Genomic DNA, 20,448 nt, shown 5'->3' with positions numbered 1-20,448 from the left:
TATTGTGTGTTCACCACCTCAAGTCAAGCCTCCTTCCATCACCATTTATTCCTCTTTACCCTGTTCTACTTCTCCACACCGCCTCCCCCCACCCCCTTTCCCTCTGGTAAGCACCATACTGTTGTCTGTGTTTATGAGTTTTGTGGTTTTTTGTCGTTGTTTTGCTTAATCCCTTTACCTTTCTTAAGTAGAAAATCAGGTATTAAGTTTATTGATAAAGTAAAATAACTTTTTACTCTTACCATACTGGCTTGCCCCTGCATATATACTGTCATTTCTTTTGCTGTGGTCCTTGATATAAATGATTGGCACAAATGTGGATCCATAGAGTATTCCAGATATCACTGCAAGACTGCAGCCCCTTAAAAAAACAAACAATTGCTATTAATCTTGGTCGAAAGCAATATTTCTGTCAAACACACAAATGGAATCATAATTAAAGCATGCTTCAAAATGCAAATCACAAGCAATTATGCAGAAATCGCCCATCTATCTCAAGCTCTATGACTGTGAGGAAGTCAAGGAAGTACCCTGCAGGGTCCGAATACCATCAGGACTAAGAGTGCAGCTGAGGTCTTCCACTGTCTAATTCTGGAAATGCATGATTTACAGAAATAATATTTGGATTATCATTATAAATTGTCATTACATAGTTGAGAAGATTGCTATCATATTATACAGTCTCCATAAATAAACTTGGCTCTCAAATTAAATTATGAAGTATTTGTGGACTGACACTACGCCCTCTGCTTTAAAAAACACACACACAAAAAACCACTGTATAATATCCAGCACAGGGGCTAGGCAGCCGTGGGCAAACTACGGCCCGCAAGCTGGATCTGGCCCGTTTGAAATGAATAAAACTAAAAAAAAAAAAAAAGACCGTACCCTTTTATGTAATGATGTTTACTTTGAATTTATATTAGTTCACACAAACACTCCATCCATGCTTTTGTTCCGGCCCTCTGGTCCAGTTTAAGAACCCATTGTGGCCCTCGAGTCAAAAAGTTTGCCCACCCCTGGGCTAGGGCATACTAAGTACTAAATCCAGGTTTGTTCAAAACAACTGTGAAGATCCACCAATTTGCCTGTGTCTTATTGACGGTGGCACGGTCAAGAGGAAGTGCTAATTTAATAGAACAATCTAGATAGTCAATGTAAAACTATTGCTTTTTGTAAGAAGGAAATGTTTCTTTTTAAGTCCTGGAGTTATGTTGGCTCCTCAGACTTGCTATCTACATGAAGCAAGTGTTTCCAATGATTTGGGGGGTAGATGACTAGTATTTTTGAAGAATCCCTTTGACTTCATACAAAAGGACAATGGCATGAAACAGGAAAGAGTTTTAGGCAAAAACCATCCTTTCCAAACTTAAAAAGAAATTCTTGAAGTCTATTTTAATAGAGCTTTAAGGAATATAAAATTGTTGAAGCTCAGAGGGCCAACTCAGCAATGAGCTCTATTCACATTAGAAATCCTATGTCATGGTGAAGCCTGGACCTCACAGTCCTGGAGGCATGTCCCCAACACAGGTAAGGCTAATAGACCAGGTCTGGCTAACTGTGAGACCAATAAACATATTTTTCTGAACAAACATTTCCTTAATCAAGGAGATGCTTTGTGAAAAAAAATATTTTGTTTGAGAGATCTGTGTTATTCTGGAAAAAAAAAAAAAAAGAGCAACGTATTCAATTCTTCCAAAGCTTGTGTATGGCTTTCGTTTGTTCTATTTATTCAAATGTTTACTGAGCATTTTCTATGCACCAGACACTACCTCTTTCTCATTGAGAGGATATTGTATATGCTCACAGAAGAAATGCTTTCTATTCTTGAGGCAAAAGAAGATGTCACCACATACAGTCCAAAACAGCCATCAGTTGTAAAATGCAAGCAAGTATACTATTACAGAGCTTCATAAATCTCTGTCAGCCCCCAAAACCCTAAAATATAGGGGCTGACGCTGAGCCTAAGTCTTTTAGTTCTTATGAAGTCATTTGGGGAAGGACGGTAGGGCCTATACAGAAACAAATATTCTCCTATATCTGACAAGGAATATCTTGGCATTACAAACCTAACAACAGTAGAGAGATTTCCCGTGGAAGGTGCACGTCCTGAGCAAGGCAGTACAAGGGACGTGAGTTGCCTAATTCAACTGAGATTGCTGTTCGCATGCTGTGGCCTGTACGACCTCTTTTACTTTCGGCACAAAGGTCTTGCAAAACGAGATTGCTTTTTATCAGCTACTTTTTGGCAAAGGATACTGCAGCGGCTTCGGAATTCCTTGAAGCACTGAGACAAAGGCCCCCTGCATCTAAAAATTCAGCAGGGAACAAGAGAGTCTCTCCATCATGGAGCTAAAACAGTCAGAGCTCGTGTTGCCATTTTCTTCCTGAACTCAGACCACTACTACCACTTCACTCTGGCCATCTTTGCTTTAATCAAATAGAAAACAGAATACGAGACCCTCTTCTTACACCATCCGGGACTGCACTGGAGAAAGTTTATCCACCCAGGAGGAGCCAGGGCAGGGGTCTTGAGCTTTGTTGGTCACCTGTGGAAAGCATAGGCACAAACCAAAACAAGAACCGCAGTCACTTGATAATCACATTGGCGACAAAAAGATTTTCAGTGTTTTCCTCTACTCAAACATACTTTAAAATATGAACATTTTATACGATGTGTTCTGAGTCTGTGGATATTCCTAGACTCAAATGTTTCTGACTCTAATCCTCTTTTAATTAGGAACTGGTGGGTGGGTAATTGGTAAGTTGTCTGTGTAAATTTTTTTTTTTTTTTTACAGTTTTAACATAGGTCAATTTTGAGACACCTATCAAAATTAACAAAAGTGATTATTGCTTGTTTCATTTGCATATTTTGGTAATCTGTTAAATTAAAACCAAGGAAAACTCAAAGATCCTTCGACTATGGACTGCCTTAGATCAATAGGCATTTTATTCAAAAAATTTCAATACTGAAATTAGTTGATAAGACATTTCTAGCCATGTTTCAAAATTAGGCTAATATTCTAAGTCAGAAAAAAATGATGAGCAAATTCATAGAATTTCTACTATTGTAATCATCCCTGCCTCTTAGCTGAAGTTTCTTGATGTCATACTCCTGCTTTTGTAAGAGATAAGAAACTAGATTTGCATTCTTTCCCATGTGCTCGGTCACATTTTCCTATGGCCATAACTGAGGAGCTCACGGTGTGTGCTTGCACACTAACCGATTATGCTGCTTATGCTTGAACCTTTAAACTTGCTTTACTTGTATCCTTCCATTTTGCCTAGAAAAATCTCGCCTACTATGTATCTATTACCAAGTTGCATTTATGTTTTTTGTTCCTTTGCTGGAAGGGTGTTTGGTTAGGAGACATATCTGAATCCCTAAAGTGGGCAAGGAATACCAGACACCTTCTCTCACCCCCCAGCTCCTCCATTCTCCTGAAAACATTTCCCTGATTAGAGAGGCTTCTGGATTAATACATCTCTTTTCTCTTACACTTAAGCTAATTTTATTTAACTTTAGTGTCAGTTTAACTGAGGTTTCAGTCACCTTAGCTGGTAAGAGTTTTGATAAGAGAAGAAGAAAGAGAGAAGATAGGACTGATTCTGAAGTAAGGAGCAGAGGCAGCACCTTCCAGGGAGGCACTCAGTGCAGGTGTGAAACGGCAGACTCAGAGGCAGCCAGGGGGCACTGATTGTGCACCAGGCACTGCCTGTAGAAGAGAATCTTGGGATAGGAAGGACTAGAGGCGGGGCTCACAGCAATGAGGGGTTACCCGGAAATCACTTTTGCATAAGTAGTCCTGGCACTTCTGCTGTGTCAGGACTCTTCTAAAGGTTACTCCTATTTAATCTAGATTTGCTATTCCAGGTTAATTTAGGTTCATCAAAGTCAAACAGTCACTCCTTGCATACTTCCTGTCTTTGCCTTTGTGTGGAATAAGATATGGCAGAAAAGAGAAATAGGATGAAAATAAAGTCCAATTACTACTTTTGAATGCCTCGACCTACACTTTCATTGGCTTCCTCTGACCTATGCACCCTGGCCTCCCTGAGCTACTTTAAAACCTCCTTCCTCTTTCTTTCTAAAGTAACTGTCATATTTCTCTACAACACTCAGGGTTCTCCTATTGTAGAAATCCTTAAATCATCCCAAAATGTGGGCTTGTGTAGTATATATACATCTTCTAGTAGCAATCTACTGTTAACAAAAATAAATAGGCTCATGTGTTTGCTGAGAAGCTTTCCTGGGGAAATATTGTAATAAATAAGATATCTTAGATAGCCCTGAGTGGAAAAACAAAACAAAACATGAAAAACACCACCTTCTCATCTTTGTTTCGAATCAATGCATTTTCCTTTTATCTTAATTTTATGTTTCAAATAAAGTCATCTCTCAGGCTAGACTTACATGCTCTGTCATTAATGGTGTGGTATCCATAGAACACGTGTTCTTTGGTATTTCACTTTTGATGAAGAAACATATGAAAGTACTGTAAAGAAAATAAATTTTAGTGATATTTGTCTTGAACCCTGGTTCAAGTAAAACACAGCTTAAATAAAATTCTAATGGCATGATGATCACTTCCAAACTGCCCCTTCAGCGGTCCTGCCATTTCTCCAGGACTGCCATTCTCTTTGGCGTCTCTCATGGTACTTAACTGTTAACAGGTTAAAAGCTAAACTCATAGGCTTTCCCCCTAAATCAGGTCTTTCTCTTGATTTTCTTGTTTCAGTTCATGGCTCCATCTTTGTTTTCATTCCTGCTTAACCCTGGGATTACATGGTAAAATAATACAAATAAAAAATACCTTGAAATGATATTTTTTTTTACTATCAGATTGACCCCCTCCCCCCAAATGTTAATAGCACCTCAGTTGGAAACAGGTAACCCTGATTGGGAGTGCAGAACTGTGCAACTCTCATGGAGGAGAGTGAGGCCATCTACCAAAGCCACAGGTGTGCCCACTCCTGATCTAAACAATAAAGTATAAGAACAGTTTACCTAGCATTTACATTGAATTAGGTATTACGTGTCATCTAGAAACTATTTGAAGTATATGGGAGGGTTGTGTTATATAAGGGACTTGAGTATTTGTGATTTTGATATCGGCAGGGGGTCCTGAAACCAATGCCCCATGATCCTGAGGGACAACTATGCAGGGAGAAAGACGCACCAGGGAGAAGGGTTGAAGCTAACACTGTGGAGGATGTGCCAGATTAAGGAGTCAAATTTATTCTGAATCCAATGGGGAGACTGAAGAGGTTCTTAAATAGAAGAGTGATGACCAGATTTGATAGCACATACAAGCAAGTCAAACTGGCCAAAGGAAAGAATGGAACTAGGGAAATGAAATGTGAGGTATATAGATGGGTAGGTAGTAAGGACCCAAAGTAATGGAAAACCTGTGAAATATTCAGACGTTTATAACATTAGATAAAGGGTGGTGCATGAAATAAAAAAAAAAATTAAGGTGACAGGTTTTGATTTTGAAACATTATGGCTAATACCTTTTATGAAAAGAGGGAATTCAGGAAGAGGAACCAGGTTGCAGGGAAGGGTAAAATGAGAAAAGTAATTCTGATTGGAAAATGCTGAAGGCAAAGAGAAAGGAACTAAACGTCTAGTGTTTGTAGAGTGCTGAATTAGCAGAGTCTTCATGCACAATTTATTTTACTTCAAATTGAGTAGGAGAAGCCTGGGAGGCAGCTATGTAGAGATGTCTATCCTGGTCTATAGATAGATGTAAGGACTGTGGCCCTGAAAAGGTAATGGCTAAAAACAAAGATTTGGGTTTCCTCACAACACAACTCTCATGAGAAGACCAATTAAGTGAGAAGAGAAAAGAATACAGAATAGACCCCGGGGAAATCCAGAGCATTAATTTTAATTGAAAAGAAAATCTGCTTTTGTATGAGCTCTGACTCCTGAATCTTCATTAAGACATGTTTAAGAGCAGGAGTCCTCAAACTTTTTAAACAGGGGGCCAGTTCACTGTCCCTCAGACCGTTGGAGGGCCGGACTATAGTTTAAAAAAAAAACTATGAACAAATTCCTATGCACACTGCATATATCTTATTTTGAAGTAAAAAAACAAAATGGGAACAAATACAATATTTGTATTTGCATGTGGCCCGCAGGCCATAGTTTGAGGACCCCTGTTTAAGAGGGTGTGCTGGACACTGTTTCTTGGTGTCAGCTCTACTCCCACCCTTATAGATTCTCTCCTAAATATGAGGCTTAGAAGACTGAAATCTACATTTTCTCAAACCATATTGACAGCGAGGATTTGCCAATGGAAGTCACATGCACAAGATTAAAAGGTGGGAGACACCATTTGGTTTTGGTGATGGCTCCAGAAATTTCAGTAGCAGCGGTAGGTCGCTCAGGGCAGAGGCAGCTGTCCAGCAGTACTGGCCAGATGTGTGCTCTGGGTGTATGATGGTACCACCTTCCTCCTCCGGCTCCATTGGGCCTTATAACACTTTGTAAACAATCCCCTGTGTTAAATCCTCTGCTGTTTAAAATATCTTAAACAGCACTACTGGTTGTAAAGACTGACTGATACTTGCAGGAAGTCACTGCTTGTCAATATTGTCAGTGCACCAAGGAACACAGAAGGCTGATGGACCTTGGGCGTTAGCAGGGCTGATGCTAAGCATTGATTGTTGAGTTAGTGGTGGCTCAAGGCAATTCCTTAACCTGATAATCCTTTTACTGTTTACCAAACTTTACCTTTGATATGCCTGTATGCATCGCTAGAGGGCAAAACATGTATCTAAAACTGAATAAAAAGTAGAGGGGACCCAGTCTCGGGGGTATCTCTTCAAGAAAGAGGTCTCCACCTGGCCCCCATGCCTTCTAAATTCATATTTCTTGTATAGCATTTTCATTCGTGCGTTGGTCCCTCCTTCAGATCCTGAACCCTGCCGCAAAGGTTGTGACAGATACTTTTACCTTAGATATGATATAGGACAAATGTAAAGCTAAAAATGACCTACCCAATCCTTTAAAAACTGGATTGTGTGGAGAAGAGAAGCAATAATTTCAATTTAAAAAAAGAAAAGCAAAATCCTAAACCAATGTAACCTTATTCCAAGTTTTTTTATACTGACCATGAAACTCCAAGCTTATTCAATGAATGCCCTTCAAACTGATTTAACTAAGTTAAAATAATGAAATGAAAGGTCCCAGAAATTCCTGTCAGTAAAGAAGCACAGAAGGAAGCACCACAGAAAAAGCTCATCGCATTTCCCTGCCTCAGACAAGCTTCAAACCAAGCTACATGAGTCCCCGGGTGCACTGATTAGCTGACCATAGAATTGGACTACACATATCCAAAGGGGAAACAGCAAATAAACATGAAAGTTGTTAATAAAAATGACTATTATGATAAAAATTACCCAATACATAGAGCAACGTGTCTAGTACCATACAAACCACTTAATATTTTTTATTTCATTTAATTCTCAAGATATATTACAAGGCTGGTGCAATTATTATCACAAATTTATCCCCAGAGGAAGAAACCTAAGCTTTGGAGAAACTAAGTGATTTTTCCAATGTCACACAGGTAGAGGTGGTAGAACATGAATAATTCGTAATTTTAGAGAATGTGCACTTTCTGCAGAAAGAGGAACTATGGAGAAAAAGAACGCCTGATGGACTGGATAAATGGCCTTATTTACCATTAAAACGAAAGCATGCTAACATTACAATTTTCGGGTGCAAAGAAACTGTTTTTGAGAGAGCTATTCAAAGCTCTATGAATTATGCAGAATTCATAAAATTGCCTCCAACCAAAAATGTCAGGAATCCGCTATTTTAGAAGAATCTATGTTATTTCTCCTCCAATTGGCCTGGAACCACTCTCTAAGGCAACATTTCAATGACAAAGAGATTGTTTCTGGAGTGTGGCTGGGGAAAAGCTATCATTGCAGGAGGAAGGGAAATATAGCATCCTTTCCCTGAAGAATAAATAAAGCACTAAAATCTTCCCAGGCGGGGCTATCCATTATGTGAAGCACTGACCGGGAATATAAATGAAAGGGGACTGCATGTAAGGTGACCTAATTTCTGTTAGAGTTCTATTGACTGGACACGGCCATTTAGAGATTCTAAGTCATTTTCATCCTCATTCATATAGAATGTACAACTAGGCACAGATGCATCTAAAAGTGTTTCAATGGGTGTATGTATGCATAGGTGATAGAGCTGGTTACCTATGCAAGAGTTAAGAAGAGTTGAGTGAAGTGACAGGGAAGTAGAAACTGGGTGGCACAGAGTAAGTGAGTAATAATAAGAGAGAATCAGTGGTTATTCTGGGGGCCTCAGGAAGCCAGCATAACATTTACTTACATGGCATTAGTTAGTTTGCAAACAACTTGAATGTGTTACTTAATTCTAATTTTGAACCAAAGTATTATGATTTTTTAAATATTACAGATAATGAGAGTGAGCTTGAAAGAAGCTAAGTGACTTCCTCAGGGTCTCAAGGCTTTTGAGAGCTAGGGCTTGGCCCCCTGGCCTCAGAGCTGGCATTTGTTTGTCCTCTCAAGCCAAGTCTGTCTGTGTAAATGAAGAATCTGAGGGAAAGCAGGGCAATGTATGAAAAAATGAGGGTTTAAAAAATGTCAACAAGCCAGGATCTTTAACAAGTACTCTAAATGTTTAAAAGAAGAGATAAATCATTAGAAATAGCTGTGTACCTGACCACTGATAGTCCAGCGCCCAAGTAATTTAGCAGTGGCTTTGCGACTTCTTCTGCGTCCATTCCAAACCAGCCAAACCTGGAAATTGAAAAAGTCACATCAACCTGAATGCTGTTAAAAAGTGTTCATCATAGTGATTAAGGGCATGGACTCAGGGACAGATTCCTGGACTCCAATCATAGGTTCCTCACTTAATGGGACTTGGATAACTTATCTTCACTGTGCCTCAATTTCCCATCTTTAAATGAAGGCAATTATATCCACCTTATAGGTTTCTTATGAAGATAAAATGAGTTAATATATGTAAAAAGTATTTGTGAATGTCCCTTTCATACTAAGATTTAAGGAAGAAGAAAAACAAAAAATGAATTGAGCAGGTAATTGAATGCTAATTGGTTGGTGGCAATTTTGCATAACATTTGAAACAGACTCATAAATAGCTGCAAGTTCTTTTTATTTTCATGCCTTGACGTTGTAGTGGTCATTACCAACAATCACTGTGAAACATCTAGCAGGATGAGAGAAGGAGGCAAGAAGAAAAGAGATAATAGTACATGTGAAAAGCAGGGTAGGAAATGGGGAAAGGACAGAAAAGAAGGTATGGGAGGTGAGTGGTTTTGTTATTGTTGAAGGTGTTGTAGTGCTTAAGTGGGAAGACCAGATGAAAAAGTAAGGTCAGAGTAATAGCCTCCGTTTTATTCATTTTCCCAAACTCTACTTGAATGTGAATCTCAATGCTGACCAAGAGCAGTGCAATGCAGCCCACTAGCACTTTCTGTGATCAGGGGCCTGTTCTACAGCTGCACTGTACAAGTGGGGAGCTTCTAGGAAAATAGGGCTATTGAGCATTTGCAATGTGGTTAGTTCAACTAAGGAACGGAATGTTTAATTTTTCCCAATTTTAATTAATTTAACTTTATAGTTTTAGCTTTTTATTATTTATTATTTGTGGGTTTTTTTTAAATCGAATTATGTGCAGTTCTAAGATACATCATCTATGTGTATTGCATTGTGTTTACCACCCAAAGTCAAATCTTCTTCTGTCACCAAATATTTGACCCTCTGTATCCTGGACTACTTCCCAACCTCCTCCCGGTAACCACCATACTGTTGTAACTTTAAATATAAATGGTCACATGTGGCCTGTGGCAACTATATTGAACAGCCCAGCTCTAGAACTGGGCTTGGCAAACTCTTCTTTAAAGAAGCAGAGAGTTAATATTTTAGGCTTTGTGGGCCAGATGGCACCTTGCAACTACTCAACTCTGTCATTGTAGTCTAACAGCAGCCACAGACAACACTTAAATAGATCAGTTTGGCTGTGTTCCAATAACACCTTCTTTACAAAAATGTCCGGGAAGCTGGGCCCTAGTCTGTTGTCCCTGGCCCAGACTCTAGAGGGAAGAATATATATGCTTTAGAACTAGACGACCTGGGCTGAATCTGGCTTATTAGCTCCGTGACCTTCAGCAAGTTACTCAACTTCTTTGTGTATCAGTTCTCTTATAAGATAGTGCTTACCTCATATATTTGTGAAAATGAGCCAAGAATGATGCATACATACAACATGTCTAACAAACTGTCACACAATAGAAAGGGGAAGATAAACATCAGTTCCCTTTCTCTCTCACTAGTGTTTTTCCCCCCCTAGAGATAATTTTTTACTATATCCTGATCAAATATCTAGATCACTTCGTTAGAACTTTGGGTAAATAATAATTAAAGGAAGCATATTTTATGCATATATCTTGGCTATAATCTCTAAAATGATAAGAATCATATGTTTTCCTCGCTAGACTAATCACTAACACTAGCCTTCCATAGAGTATGAACTCAGAGAATCTTAGTTGAAACAGTTAGCTTTGTGTTACCTTGAGCTTGTCCAACCAGTCAAGGCATTAAATGATCCCCAGATTAAGAGTCCAAGACCTAAACCAATGGTTTTCATCACTGGGACAACAGCAATGTTCCCTGTAACACACAGAAGAAAGGTATTATTTTTCAATACAGAAAATACATTTATAAATGGAATTTTTATTTTAACTTCAATGGAAATTTATGGGATTTGGATAAATTTAGTGAAGCACAATTCCTCATTTTTAAAAATAAAATAACCACATATTTTTTTGCATTTAAACCCATGATTATGATTGCTAAAAGAATGAGGCTTAGAGCAAAATCATACAAAAATATTGAATAGGTCCTTGTCTAACTACACTAACACTCTTCAACCTTAACTTAGGTCTCTGTTCTGAAGTTTTGCAATAACTATCAACAATTAGATTAGTCGTGACCATCCTCTTAGACTCGAACCAGAGCCAACCACTGATAGAAGTTGTTGGCCCTCTATGACCCTAGGCTTTGCTCTTCCATCCTCACTATCTTGTTTCATTCATTGCTTTGTCCTCTTGAGGATCACTTAGGGCCAAATCCATGATCATTTTACATAGTTCTTAGCCCATCAGCTCTAGCAATATTTTCTTGAAAGCTTTCCTCTCTTGACTTCTAAGATGCTCTCATTTCCTGATTCCCTCCTGTTCTTCTCTTTAGTGCATTCTCTCAAGATTTAGGTACCTGATAAACACTTCCCCTAAAATACATTTCCCCCTATTGCTATATTCTCCTTTGGGTACTTGGCTAATGTCATGATTTCAGCTATCAACTGGAGAGACCTACTCCCAGCTATATAGGTCTAGCCTGGACCTTCTCTACAGTTTTATGCTTCAAACTGGCAATAAGAGATCTCCAACCAGATGTTCCCCACTGAGGAAACATCAGGGACTTCAAACTCAGGCAGTCCCAAGCTGAACTCATAATTTTCCATTTCAAATATGTTTTTCCCCTTATTATCCTCATCCTTGTCATTGGTACCACCACCTTCCTAATCACCTGTGATAAAATCCCGACATCACCATAGTCTCTTCTGTTTTGTCCATATCAAATCAGTTACTAGGACCTATAGCATCCACATCTGCAAATATCTAAAATTAGACCATTCTCCTATTGACTCCCAGTGGAACCTACTGGGTGAATATAAATACTATGGGGTGGTTATCAAGTTCTGCAGGATAAATGGATGCATTCTGTGTTCTCCTATCCCAATTAGATATGATAAACACAATCACATTAAGGTATAAGTGAGGGATAATAATTTAAATTCTAGTAGAAATTTAAAAGTTAACGTTTTTGTCCTCCAACTCATAAACTTCATTAAATCACTTATTCTGCAGATATTCAAATTAAGTGAGTACCCAATAAATTTTTAACATTTTAAAATTTATTTGCTTTTAATAAAATTACCTCTAAAGATGCTTGATACTTGAAATTCTCTTAGCTAAAAAGAAGAAAGCTCTCCAGAAGTGTACTTATACATTCTTGATTGGCCAAACAAAGGAATAAATTCTAGTTATATAATTTCAGGTATTGATAAGGCAACAGAGCGAAGCTTTTGTTTTTTTTCCTGCCAGTGCTTTTGAAATTATGTATCTGTGCTTGGCTACTTTAAAAGACAAGTCCTGCCCTCACCAGTTTGGCTCAGTGGATAAAGTGTCCACCCGTGGACTGAAGGATTCTAGGTTCGATTCTGGTCAAGGGCACATGCCCCAGTTGCCCTTGCAGGTTGGATCCCCAGTAGGGGGCATGCAGGAGGCAGCGGATCAGTGATTCTCATCATTGGTGTTTCTATCTCTCTCTCCCTCTCCCTGCCTCTCTGAAATTAATAAAAATATATGTTTTAAAAATACAAGCCCTAAAAATGATATTAGTAGACACTACTATTTAATAAATATTTTCTGATAAAGATGCTAGAGAAAGAAAGGCGAGATCATGTAAACTCATATATGAGTTACACTTGAACAGACAGAGAACAATTGGTAATAACTTTGCTATAATTATCTATCAGGGACTAAGAAAGAGGAGTTAGGAAATGCACCAAAAAGATTTATGGAGCTTCTGAATGAAAGAAATTAAATTGTCAATTTCTAGTATCTATGACTAAGAATTACTCATAATTACTATTTGTGCTCTTCCCTTCTATGAACCAGAATTATGAGCATAGTATAAATTGATTAAAGTATTAAATGATAAATTACATCATACTTTACCAGTTGCCCAAATGCAGCCCCCCACCATTGCAAAAGGCCAAAACTTAGGGCAATGTAATACCAGATTGGCCACCAAGGCAGCCAACCATATAGCAGCACAAAGCACCCACTGGAGAAACATTCCTGGAAATAAAAGAAATTGGTGTCAGTGGTTCAAACTGATTTGAGTAAATTAAGGCTTAGGAATACCAATGAGATATTATTATAGGAATGGCCACAATTTACTGAATGCCTATTTGCCAGGAACTTTGCGCATTTAATGTAATTCTTACAATTACTGTCCATCATCATTAACCCTAGTTCAAAGACAGAGAAAACGAATCTGAAATGAAGCAACTTGTACAAACAGCTAGAAGTTTGTAGAACTAGAATTTAAACCTAGGTTGTTTGACTCGAAAGCTTACTCAGCAGTGCATTTCTGCTTAACAGCCTTTGATTAGACAAATCAAATCTTTTCTACCACAGATTTGATCAAATTTGATCAATACTTTCCTGACAGTACTGGCAAGGCTGAGTCTCTATATTTTTATTCAGATGCCACTCCTAGTGCTGTCCATCACCAAAAACATGGCCTTAAGAACTTCAGAAGAGGACAGCAGTGATTTAAACCTCTGAGGATCATTTATGTCACCTTTGGGATTAAAATAAAGTCATTTATGGTCACGTGTAGACCTTGTACGTTTAGAGTTGAATGCCTGTGATGAGTCAGACATCACAAGCCTGAGCATTAGCCTTGTAGGTCAGGGCTACTCTCTTTTCCAGGCTCTGGGTTGCCATTTGCCAGTTATTGGAACAGTGCATGGTGATGCGGGTAAACCTGTACCTTTCTGAGGCTTCTGCATCAAGGTTTCGAGATTAAAAGGATAAAGAAAGAGTCAACATCGGAAGAAATACTAAGCCACTGATAACTCAATGTAACACTTCTGACTCTAAACGTTGGAAGATTTTTGCCTATTTCTGTGGAGGAAAGAAAAAAATGGCCGTTAACCTCTCAGTCAAAAAAAAAAAAAAAGTAGGATCATAAAGATAAAAGGGAACATCATTTTACAAGTTCTTCATTTTATAAATGAGAAACTGAGACCAAAAGAGCTGATGAAACTTGCCAAGGATCATACAGTTGTGAAATACCTAAAACCTAGGTCCTCGATCCCTCAGTGTGGTTTTTGTTCCTCTTTTAGTAGTTTCCATTCCTGTCTTAACTCCAAAGGAAAAGAACGGCTGTGGAGGGGAAAGATTTTTAATTTTATGGTCTAAGTTGTGACAAGACATAAAGAATCTGGGAGCTAACGCATCTGCTTTCTAACAGGTGTTCACCATAACTTCTCCAATTCCTCCTTCTGGCTTTCATATAAAAGGCAGGTATATAAAAACAACTGTTGCTTCTTCCCTAAAATTCACATTATAGCCAGTTCTACTATAATGTGACATTACATTCCTAAAAATCACTGCACTATGCAAAATCATGCAATAGGAATCTCAGAGCTAATGGGGAAATTGGGGCTAGGGTACAACACAAAAACTTCATCAACATATTAGAAAAAAAAAGATAGAAACCTGATAAAAATGATAGTACAGTTTTGCACTGGGTATGTGGTTAAGAAATTCATAAATGCTACCATAAATGTGGCTCAACTTGAAAAAGACCTGAAGTTTGCTTATGGAAGTGGACATCGGAAGGGTTACAGCTTGTAAGTTAGTGTGAAGTGGGTGGATGGAATGTTCTAACACTAGATGAGGATGGTTGTGGTGCTGGGGGAGCAGGTGGATGTTTAAGGGGTGTATGTGAGCGCATTACTATGCATCTTTACCCATCTAGATGCAGTGTTCTGTGTTCGCCTTGTTTTGTCAGAGTCAAAATTGCACATAAGCAAACACAAAATTCATGTTATGCTCAAATTGTTCTCTATTCGCTCAATTGCTTTGGAAATTTGTGTTTTCAAAACCCGTGTTATTCATAGAATGGACTTTCTTCTTTTGTAAACATAACAGATATGGATAAAAAGCTTTCCTGACAGTATCCATCCTAGCTTTACCATGAAACACAACCTTAAGGTTGTCTTATACTAACTCTCAGATAACTGGCTTGGCATTATTAAATGATTTAGTTTAAGCTTTATTCATTTGGTGCCAGCATAAACAAAATTTATTTTTGTAGCCATCATTTTTTAAAAGACCCAAATAGAGAACTTTGTATTTAAAAATAATTTAAGGTTAGCAACGAAGGAAAATAGTTACCATCACCAGTATCATATTTCTTAAGTGGTACATAGTTTGAGCCAAACAAAAGGATGGCTACAGAAGAGGAGATGAAACCAAGGGTTAGGTCTGTTCCATTGTTGCTCATGGTTATAGTTCTGCCTGAGAGTGAGCTGGTTCACTTTAGACTTGATGCAATTTTCAAGAGCTTCTGAAATAGAAGATATAGAATTTAAACAATGAAGAAGCTGTGAATCTGTGAACAAATTTTGATCAATAGATGCTATTTATCGAGTTTTTTTTAAAAAGTATGCGCAGATTCCTTCTTCCAGATATAGAGTTAGGATATTATGAAATTAGATATTATGTTCATACTCCATGGTCATTTATTCATTTTTTGAAATAAAAAAACTTTTTGATCCCTAATCTACAATTAAAAAAAAACAACTGTCTTCAGAGCTTGAAAGCCTCAATTCTTCTAAGATATAGATACAGTTTTATTATATTATAAAAAATTCTTCTGTGTAGGTAGGTGGGTATAATAAACAAATTGTAGACTAGGACTCTGTTTACTTCCACTGGCTGTTGTGATAAGCAAATGAGAGAGCATGTCTGAAGACTTTCAGAACTACTAGTGCCTTAACAAGCAAAAGCCTGTTATATTTCTGACACAGCTTCTAGGCATGCGTAAGTTGAATCACTATTACATACTTAGGATCTGCTACAGATAAATGCACTTTTCTTCATCAGTAGTACCCCCAGTGTCTAGTAATTTAAATAGTTCATAAACCCTTATATCTTTATGGCTTAAAAAATAAACTGAACAGATAGAATAATCTTCTAAAGATCTCTTCAAGAATCTCCTAAATCTCAAGATTTAGGTCCTTGAAGAGTCACTCTTCAGGAATATCCGCAAGTATATGTTTAGCAGTGGTGTGTTGTACAATATTATTAGTCAGTCCAGGACAATGTGAGGCAGCTGGCAGTTCTCTGTATAATCTGGTAGCCACTAGTCACATATGAATAACTAAATTTCATTTAAAATAATTAAAATTAAGTTTAAAAAATTTCAGTTCCTCAGTCATGCTAACCACATTCTCAGTAGCCACATATAGCCAGTAACTACTACATAGGACAGTGTAGATACAAAACATTCCCTCATTGCATAAGTTCAATTGGATAACATTGCTAAGCTTATTAAAAAGTTCTGGTCCTCCTATGAAGAAAAGACCTCAAGCCATAAAGAGCCAAGAATCAGGCATTTTTCATAAGGTAACATTTGGAAAAGGCTAATAAACATAATTCCTCTTTTTAGTTGTACAAGCTACATGAGGGGAAAAAAAATAACACCAAGAATCATTTTATCACAGGAGGAAACCAGAGTCTTCCCACAATGCCATCTTGAGTTTATATGTGGTACATTGACTTTTTGGTTCACTTTACCATGTAAGCTGTCTGAAATGGAACTGAGGATAATCCAGTCCTTTCCCCCCTCCAAATGTAATGTTATAGCAATAACTTCTGCTGGGGTCCAACCCCAGCAGGTCCAGGGGTCTCCAAAGGTGTGGACGGAGTCGGCAAAAAAGGAATGACACGGAGACAGCGTTCAGTTGATCAGCAGCCTAGCCAGGATCTCTAGCCAAGTTCTAGTCAGGATCTCCAGCGAAGTTCTGGTCAGGATCTCCAGCTAAGTTCTGTTAGGATCTCCAGCCAGGTTCTGTGTCCATGTTCTCTTGCTAGGTTCTCCAGCCAGGTTCCCCAGGTTCGGTCACCAGATTCTGTAGCCAGGTTCTTCAGCCAGGTTCTGGCTAGGTTCTCCAACCAAGTTCTGTAGCCAGGTCCTGTCCAGAATCTTTTGCCAGGTTCAGTCACCAGGTTCTAGTCAGGTTCTCTTGCCATGTTCTATCCAGGTTCTGTCTCTAGGTTCTTCAGCCAGGTTCTCTCGCTAGGTTCTGTCTCTAGGTTCTGTGTCCTGTTGTCTTGTTACATCTGTATTTATACCAGTTGATTCCAATCCTATCAATCTCTATTCCAAAGGTTAGGGCGTTTCTTATCTCCATTCCAGGGAGTAAAGATTATGTAGCTTAAGTGTGATTGTAGTTAAAGTGATTAACTACCTGCCTGGCACTTAGTTAAGGGATTTTATCCCCTCCCTAACTTCAGGGGAAAATCCCTACCTGGGGAAACAACCTTTCTCGGAGAGGTGACCTTGGTTAAAACACATAGCGCCAAGAAGGTGAGCAAACTTATTAAGAACAGTATGCCATATACACCAGGTCCCTTGAAACAGCAAGGATGGACCGGCTCCCGGCAAATTTCTTGTGGATATGTATTGAATAAAGTACATATGAAACCACCTTCTTAGTTATTTTAAAACTAGGGGCCCGGAACATGAAATTCATGCACGGGTACAGACCCTAGGCCTGGCCTGTGATCAGGGCCATCTTCCTGGGCTGCTGGCAGCAGCCGGCCCTGCTCCCCCTGCTGCCACCCACCCCCAGTTCCCTGTTCAGCATTGGGCAATCAGAGCCTGCCGGCCGAAGGAGGGGGACCAGGGGGAACGGACTGGGGGGTTGGTCAGTGCGCCTCATAGCAACTGGTTGAACAGTCATTCTGGTCGTTCCGCCATTTGGTCGATCTTTATATTACTCTTTTATTTATATTTCATTTTTCCAGGTATTGCTTCTTACATGTTCGCACAGAGAACATTAAATATACAGCTACCTATAATACATGTTCCTAGGCATTATTATGGATAATTTAACTGAAAACAAGGATAACTTCTAAGTTTCTGAATGAATTTTAGTAAGAAAAATAGCTATTTGAAATTGTGTGTGCTTTCTTAAAACAACAACAACAACAAAAACAAACACAGCTGGTAAGACAGCATTTCCACGGGGATGAAGTTGAGGAAGATTTAAATTCTGACAGAGTAACACTATTCCAATAAAAGAGTAGTTTTAATGTTAGGCAAAAAGAAAGTTTCACCCCTGCAAAGGCTTATATGGGCTACTGCTCAAGGTTCAAGCAGAGGTGAACTTTTGCTAAGATAAAACAGTTACAATAGGTCACAGGTGTAGGAGGTGCCTGGGAAGAATGTCATGGGACTAAAAAGATACAAGATTAGGTGTTGGCTAAGAAGCCACTTTTTTATTTTAGTTAAAACAAGCAAAGTGAAATAAAACCTTTAAAAGCACATTCGTTGATAGGAGAATGTCAAACCTTCAAAAGTGGCAAATTATTTTAGTGAAAAGATGGCTCTATTAAAGACTATTGACAGACCTAAACCTCCCAGTTCTCACTCCATTGAAGGAATAATTTGAAATGCTAATCAGAGTACAAGAGCTGTATTTTGACTATTGAATGAACATTAATCAATGTTACTTCACTTAAAGTTGTTTCCTGCAGATAAGTGAAGTTTATTGCACACGGCTCTGGTACTTTTTGGAAAGCATGTGATGTGTTTTCAGTGCGGGTTCGCAATACTCTAAGGAAGAGTCTACCTCTTTTTAAATCCATGAAATTTTTGTGGAAAAGAATAGCAATACTACTTTATCTAGCAACATCACTCAATTCTTTTTCAGTGCAAACCTGTTGAGTCAATAAATCTCAAATTACTTTTAAATAAACTTTAAATTAAATTAATATACTTTAGATTAAAGTAGTTTTTTTACTGTAAAGACTTTTTTATTTTAACATTTTTTTCCTTTATTGATTAAGGTATTACAAATGAGTCCTTATCCCCTATTGTCTCCCAATCCCCCACTCATGCCCTCCGCCCCCCCCCCCCCATCCATTAGTTATGCGTATATGCATGCATACAAGTCCTTTGGTTGATCTCTCTCCCTTACTGCCCCGCCCCCCTCCCCTACCTTCTGTCTGAGGTTTAAGCATCTGATTTAATTTTTACTTTTAAATGTCCACTGCTACTCTATCAAACTATATTCATTAATTTTTGTTCTAGTACTTTTGTTTCATTTATTGGTAAATACTTTTCCTCTACATGTCTCCTAGCAATTTTAACTTCTATGCAGACCTTTTGTTGTTGGTATTTGCTATGGTCTGATCCATACTGTTTGTTCCACTTCAACTAACATTTTAGTTTTAGTTTCATGTTCATTTCCTCTAATCTGCTAACTTCTGCCAGTGTCTTGGCTAAAATTAGCAGGGCTTCAACATATTTATTCTGAGCTTTGATTTTTCTTTATACTCATGGGCACATTTTGAAACATCATGAGACAACTCCCTTGCAAAGTTACTTGGATTTCCTTTGAGTTGCTGTACTCACTGCGTTCAGGGCTAGCGGCTAAACTCCCATCTGCTCAGCAACCCATGATCCGCCTCCACAGGTGCTGGCTGCTGGTGCGGAGCCTGCGCCAACCTCATTCCTTCTGCCCTCCAGGCACCTCGCCAGCCTCTACTTCCTTCTCGGACAGTTACCTACTAGTAATCACAGAGCAGGGGTAGAGGAGCGGGGTGGGGAGGGGTGGGGAGGGGTGAGGAGGAGAGGGGAGGGCTCTTACACTGGAGACCCTGTTCCTTAGGCTCTCCTGGTGGCTTGGCCAGACTTTGCTTCCTGGCTGGAGGGGGAGGGAGGCTCTATCAGAGGTGATCCAAAGGTCTTGCCTGAGAGCAGCAGGGTAGGGAGCACCCTCCTTCAGCGTCTTTGCCAGAGTGCGTGGTCATGTGACTCAGGTGAGTCCTCAAGCCCTTTGCCAATCCACCCGCAAATTAGAAAGGCTTTTGTGTATTTGAAGTGGTGATTTTTCAGGGAACTCTGAGCATGTCACTCTCTCTAAACATCACAGAACTAGGTATTATTTGTACTATTTATGGATAAAACCAAAGGCCAAGGAATTTCACACAGTTGTGGAAGATTATCTGAATCTGGATTTCCCCCCCCCCACTGAATACCCAGAAATTCATCTGAACGGCTCAATGTCACTGACCCCTCTTGTAAGATTTCGCTGGTAATCACTAATCCTTTATCAGTGCACCAGACCATTTACCCACGCATTTATCTACTATGTGCTGAGTGCCACAGGAGAACGTATGTTCTAGGCTTCTCAAACCTGACTGCACGTTACAATTGCTGGGGAGGTTTTTTGTTTTATTTATATATTTTTTTGTTTGTTTTTAAAATATTGATACCTGGACCCCACACCAGACCCACTGCAATAGGATCTCTAGGGGTGTGGCTCAAGAATCATTTTCTTTTCAAACCTCCTCTGTGACAATCACATTCTAAATTAATAGTTGTCAGATGATATTGATAGTAAGAATCAATATATTGAGGGGGAGTGGGTTGAAATGCAGATTCCTGACATCTTGGTTTAGAGCCAGCCGTGGGCAAACTACGGCCTGCGGGCCGGATCCGGCCTGTTTGAAATGAATAAAACTATTGAAAAAAAAGACCGTACCCTTTTATGTAAT

General features: G+C 38.9%; 1 protein-coding gene across 1 annotated transcript in view; it reads right to left on the bottom strand.

Moving 5' to 3' along the window:
* The window catches only part of TMEM144 (transmembrane protein 144), a gene marked incomplete at both ends in the record, with an annotated part of 29,223 nt that extends 14,060 nt beyond the window's left edge, over positions 1–15,163 (bottom strand). Inside the window, 7 exons of the mRNA XM_081093043.1 lie at positions 243–361; positions 2,473–2,549; positions 4,416–4,497; positions 8,714–8,794; positions 10,588–10,687; positions 12,820–12,942; positions 15,055–15,163. Coding sequence (XP_080949169.1) covers positions 243–361; positions 2,473–2,549; positions 4,416–4,497; positions 8,714–8,794; positions 10,588–10,687; positions 12,820–12,942; positions 15,055–15,163 — 691 coding nt within the window. The remainder of the gene's footprint in view (positions 1–242; positions 362–2,472; positions 2,550–4,415; positions 4,498–8,713; positions 8,795–10,587; positions 10,688–12,819; positions 12,943–15,054) is intronic.
* Positions 15,164–20,448: the final 5,285 nt, after the last annotated feature.

This window comes from Myotis nattereri (assembly GCF_964212035.1).
Source record: "Myotis nattereri genome assembly, chromosome: 5".
Classification (NCBI taxonomy): Eukaryota; Metazoa; Chordata; class Mammalia; order Chiroptera; family Vespertilionidae; genus Myotis; species Myotis nattereri.
The sequence above is the reverse complement of the archived record's forward strand: the minus strand, read 5'-3'. Positions and strand labels throughout refer to the sequence as shown.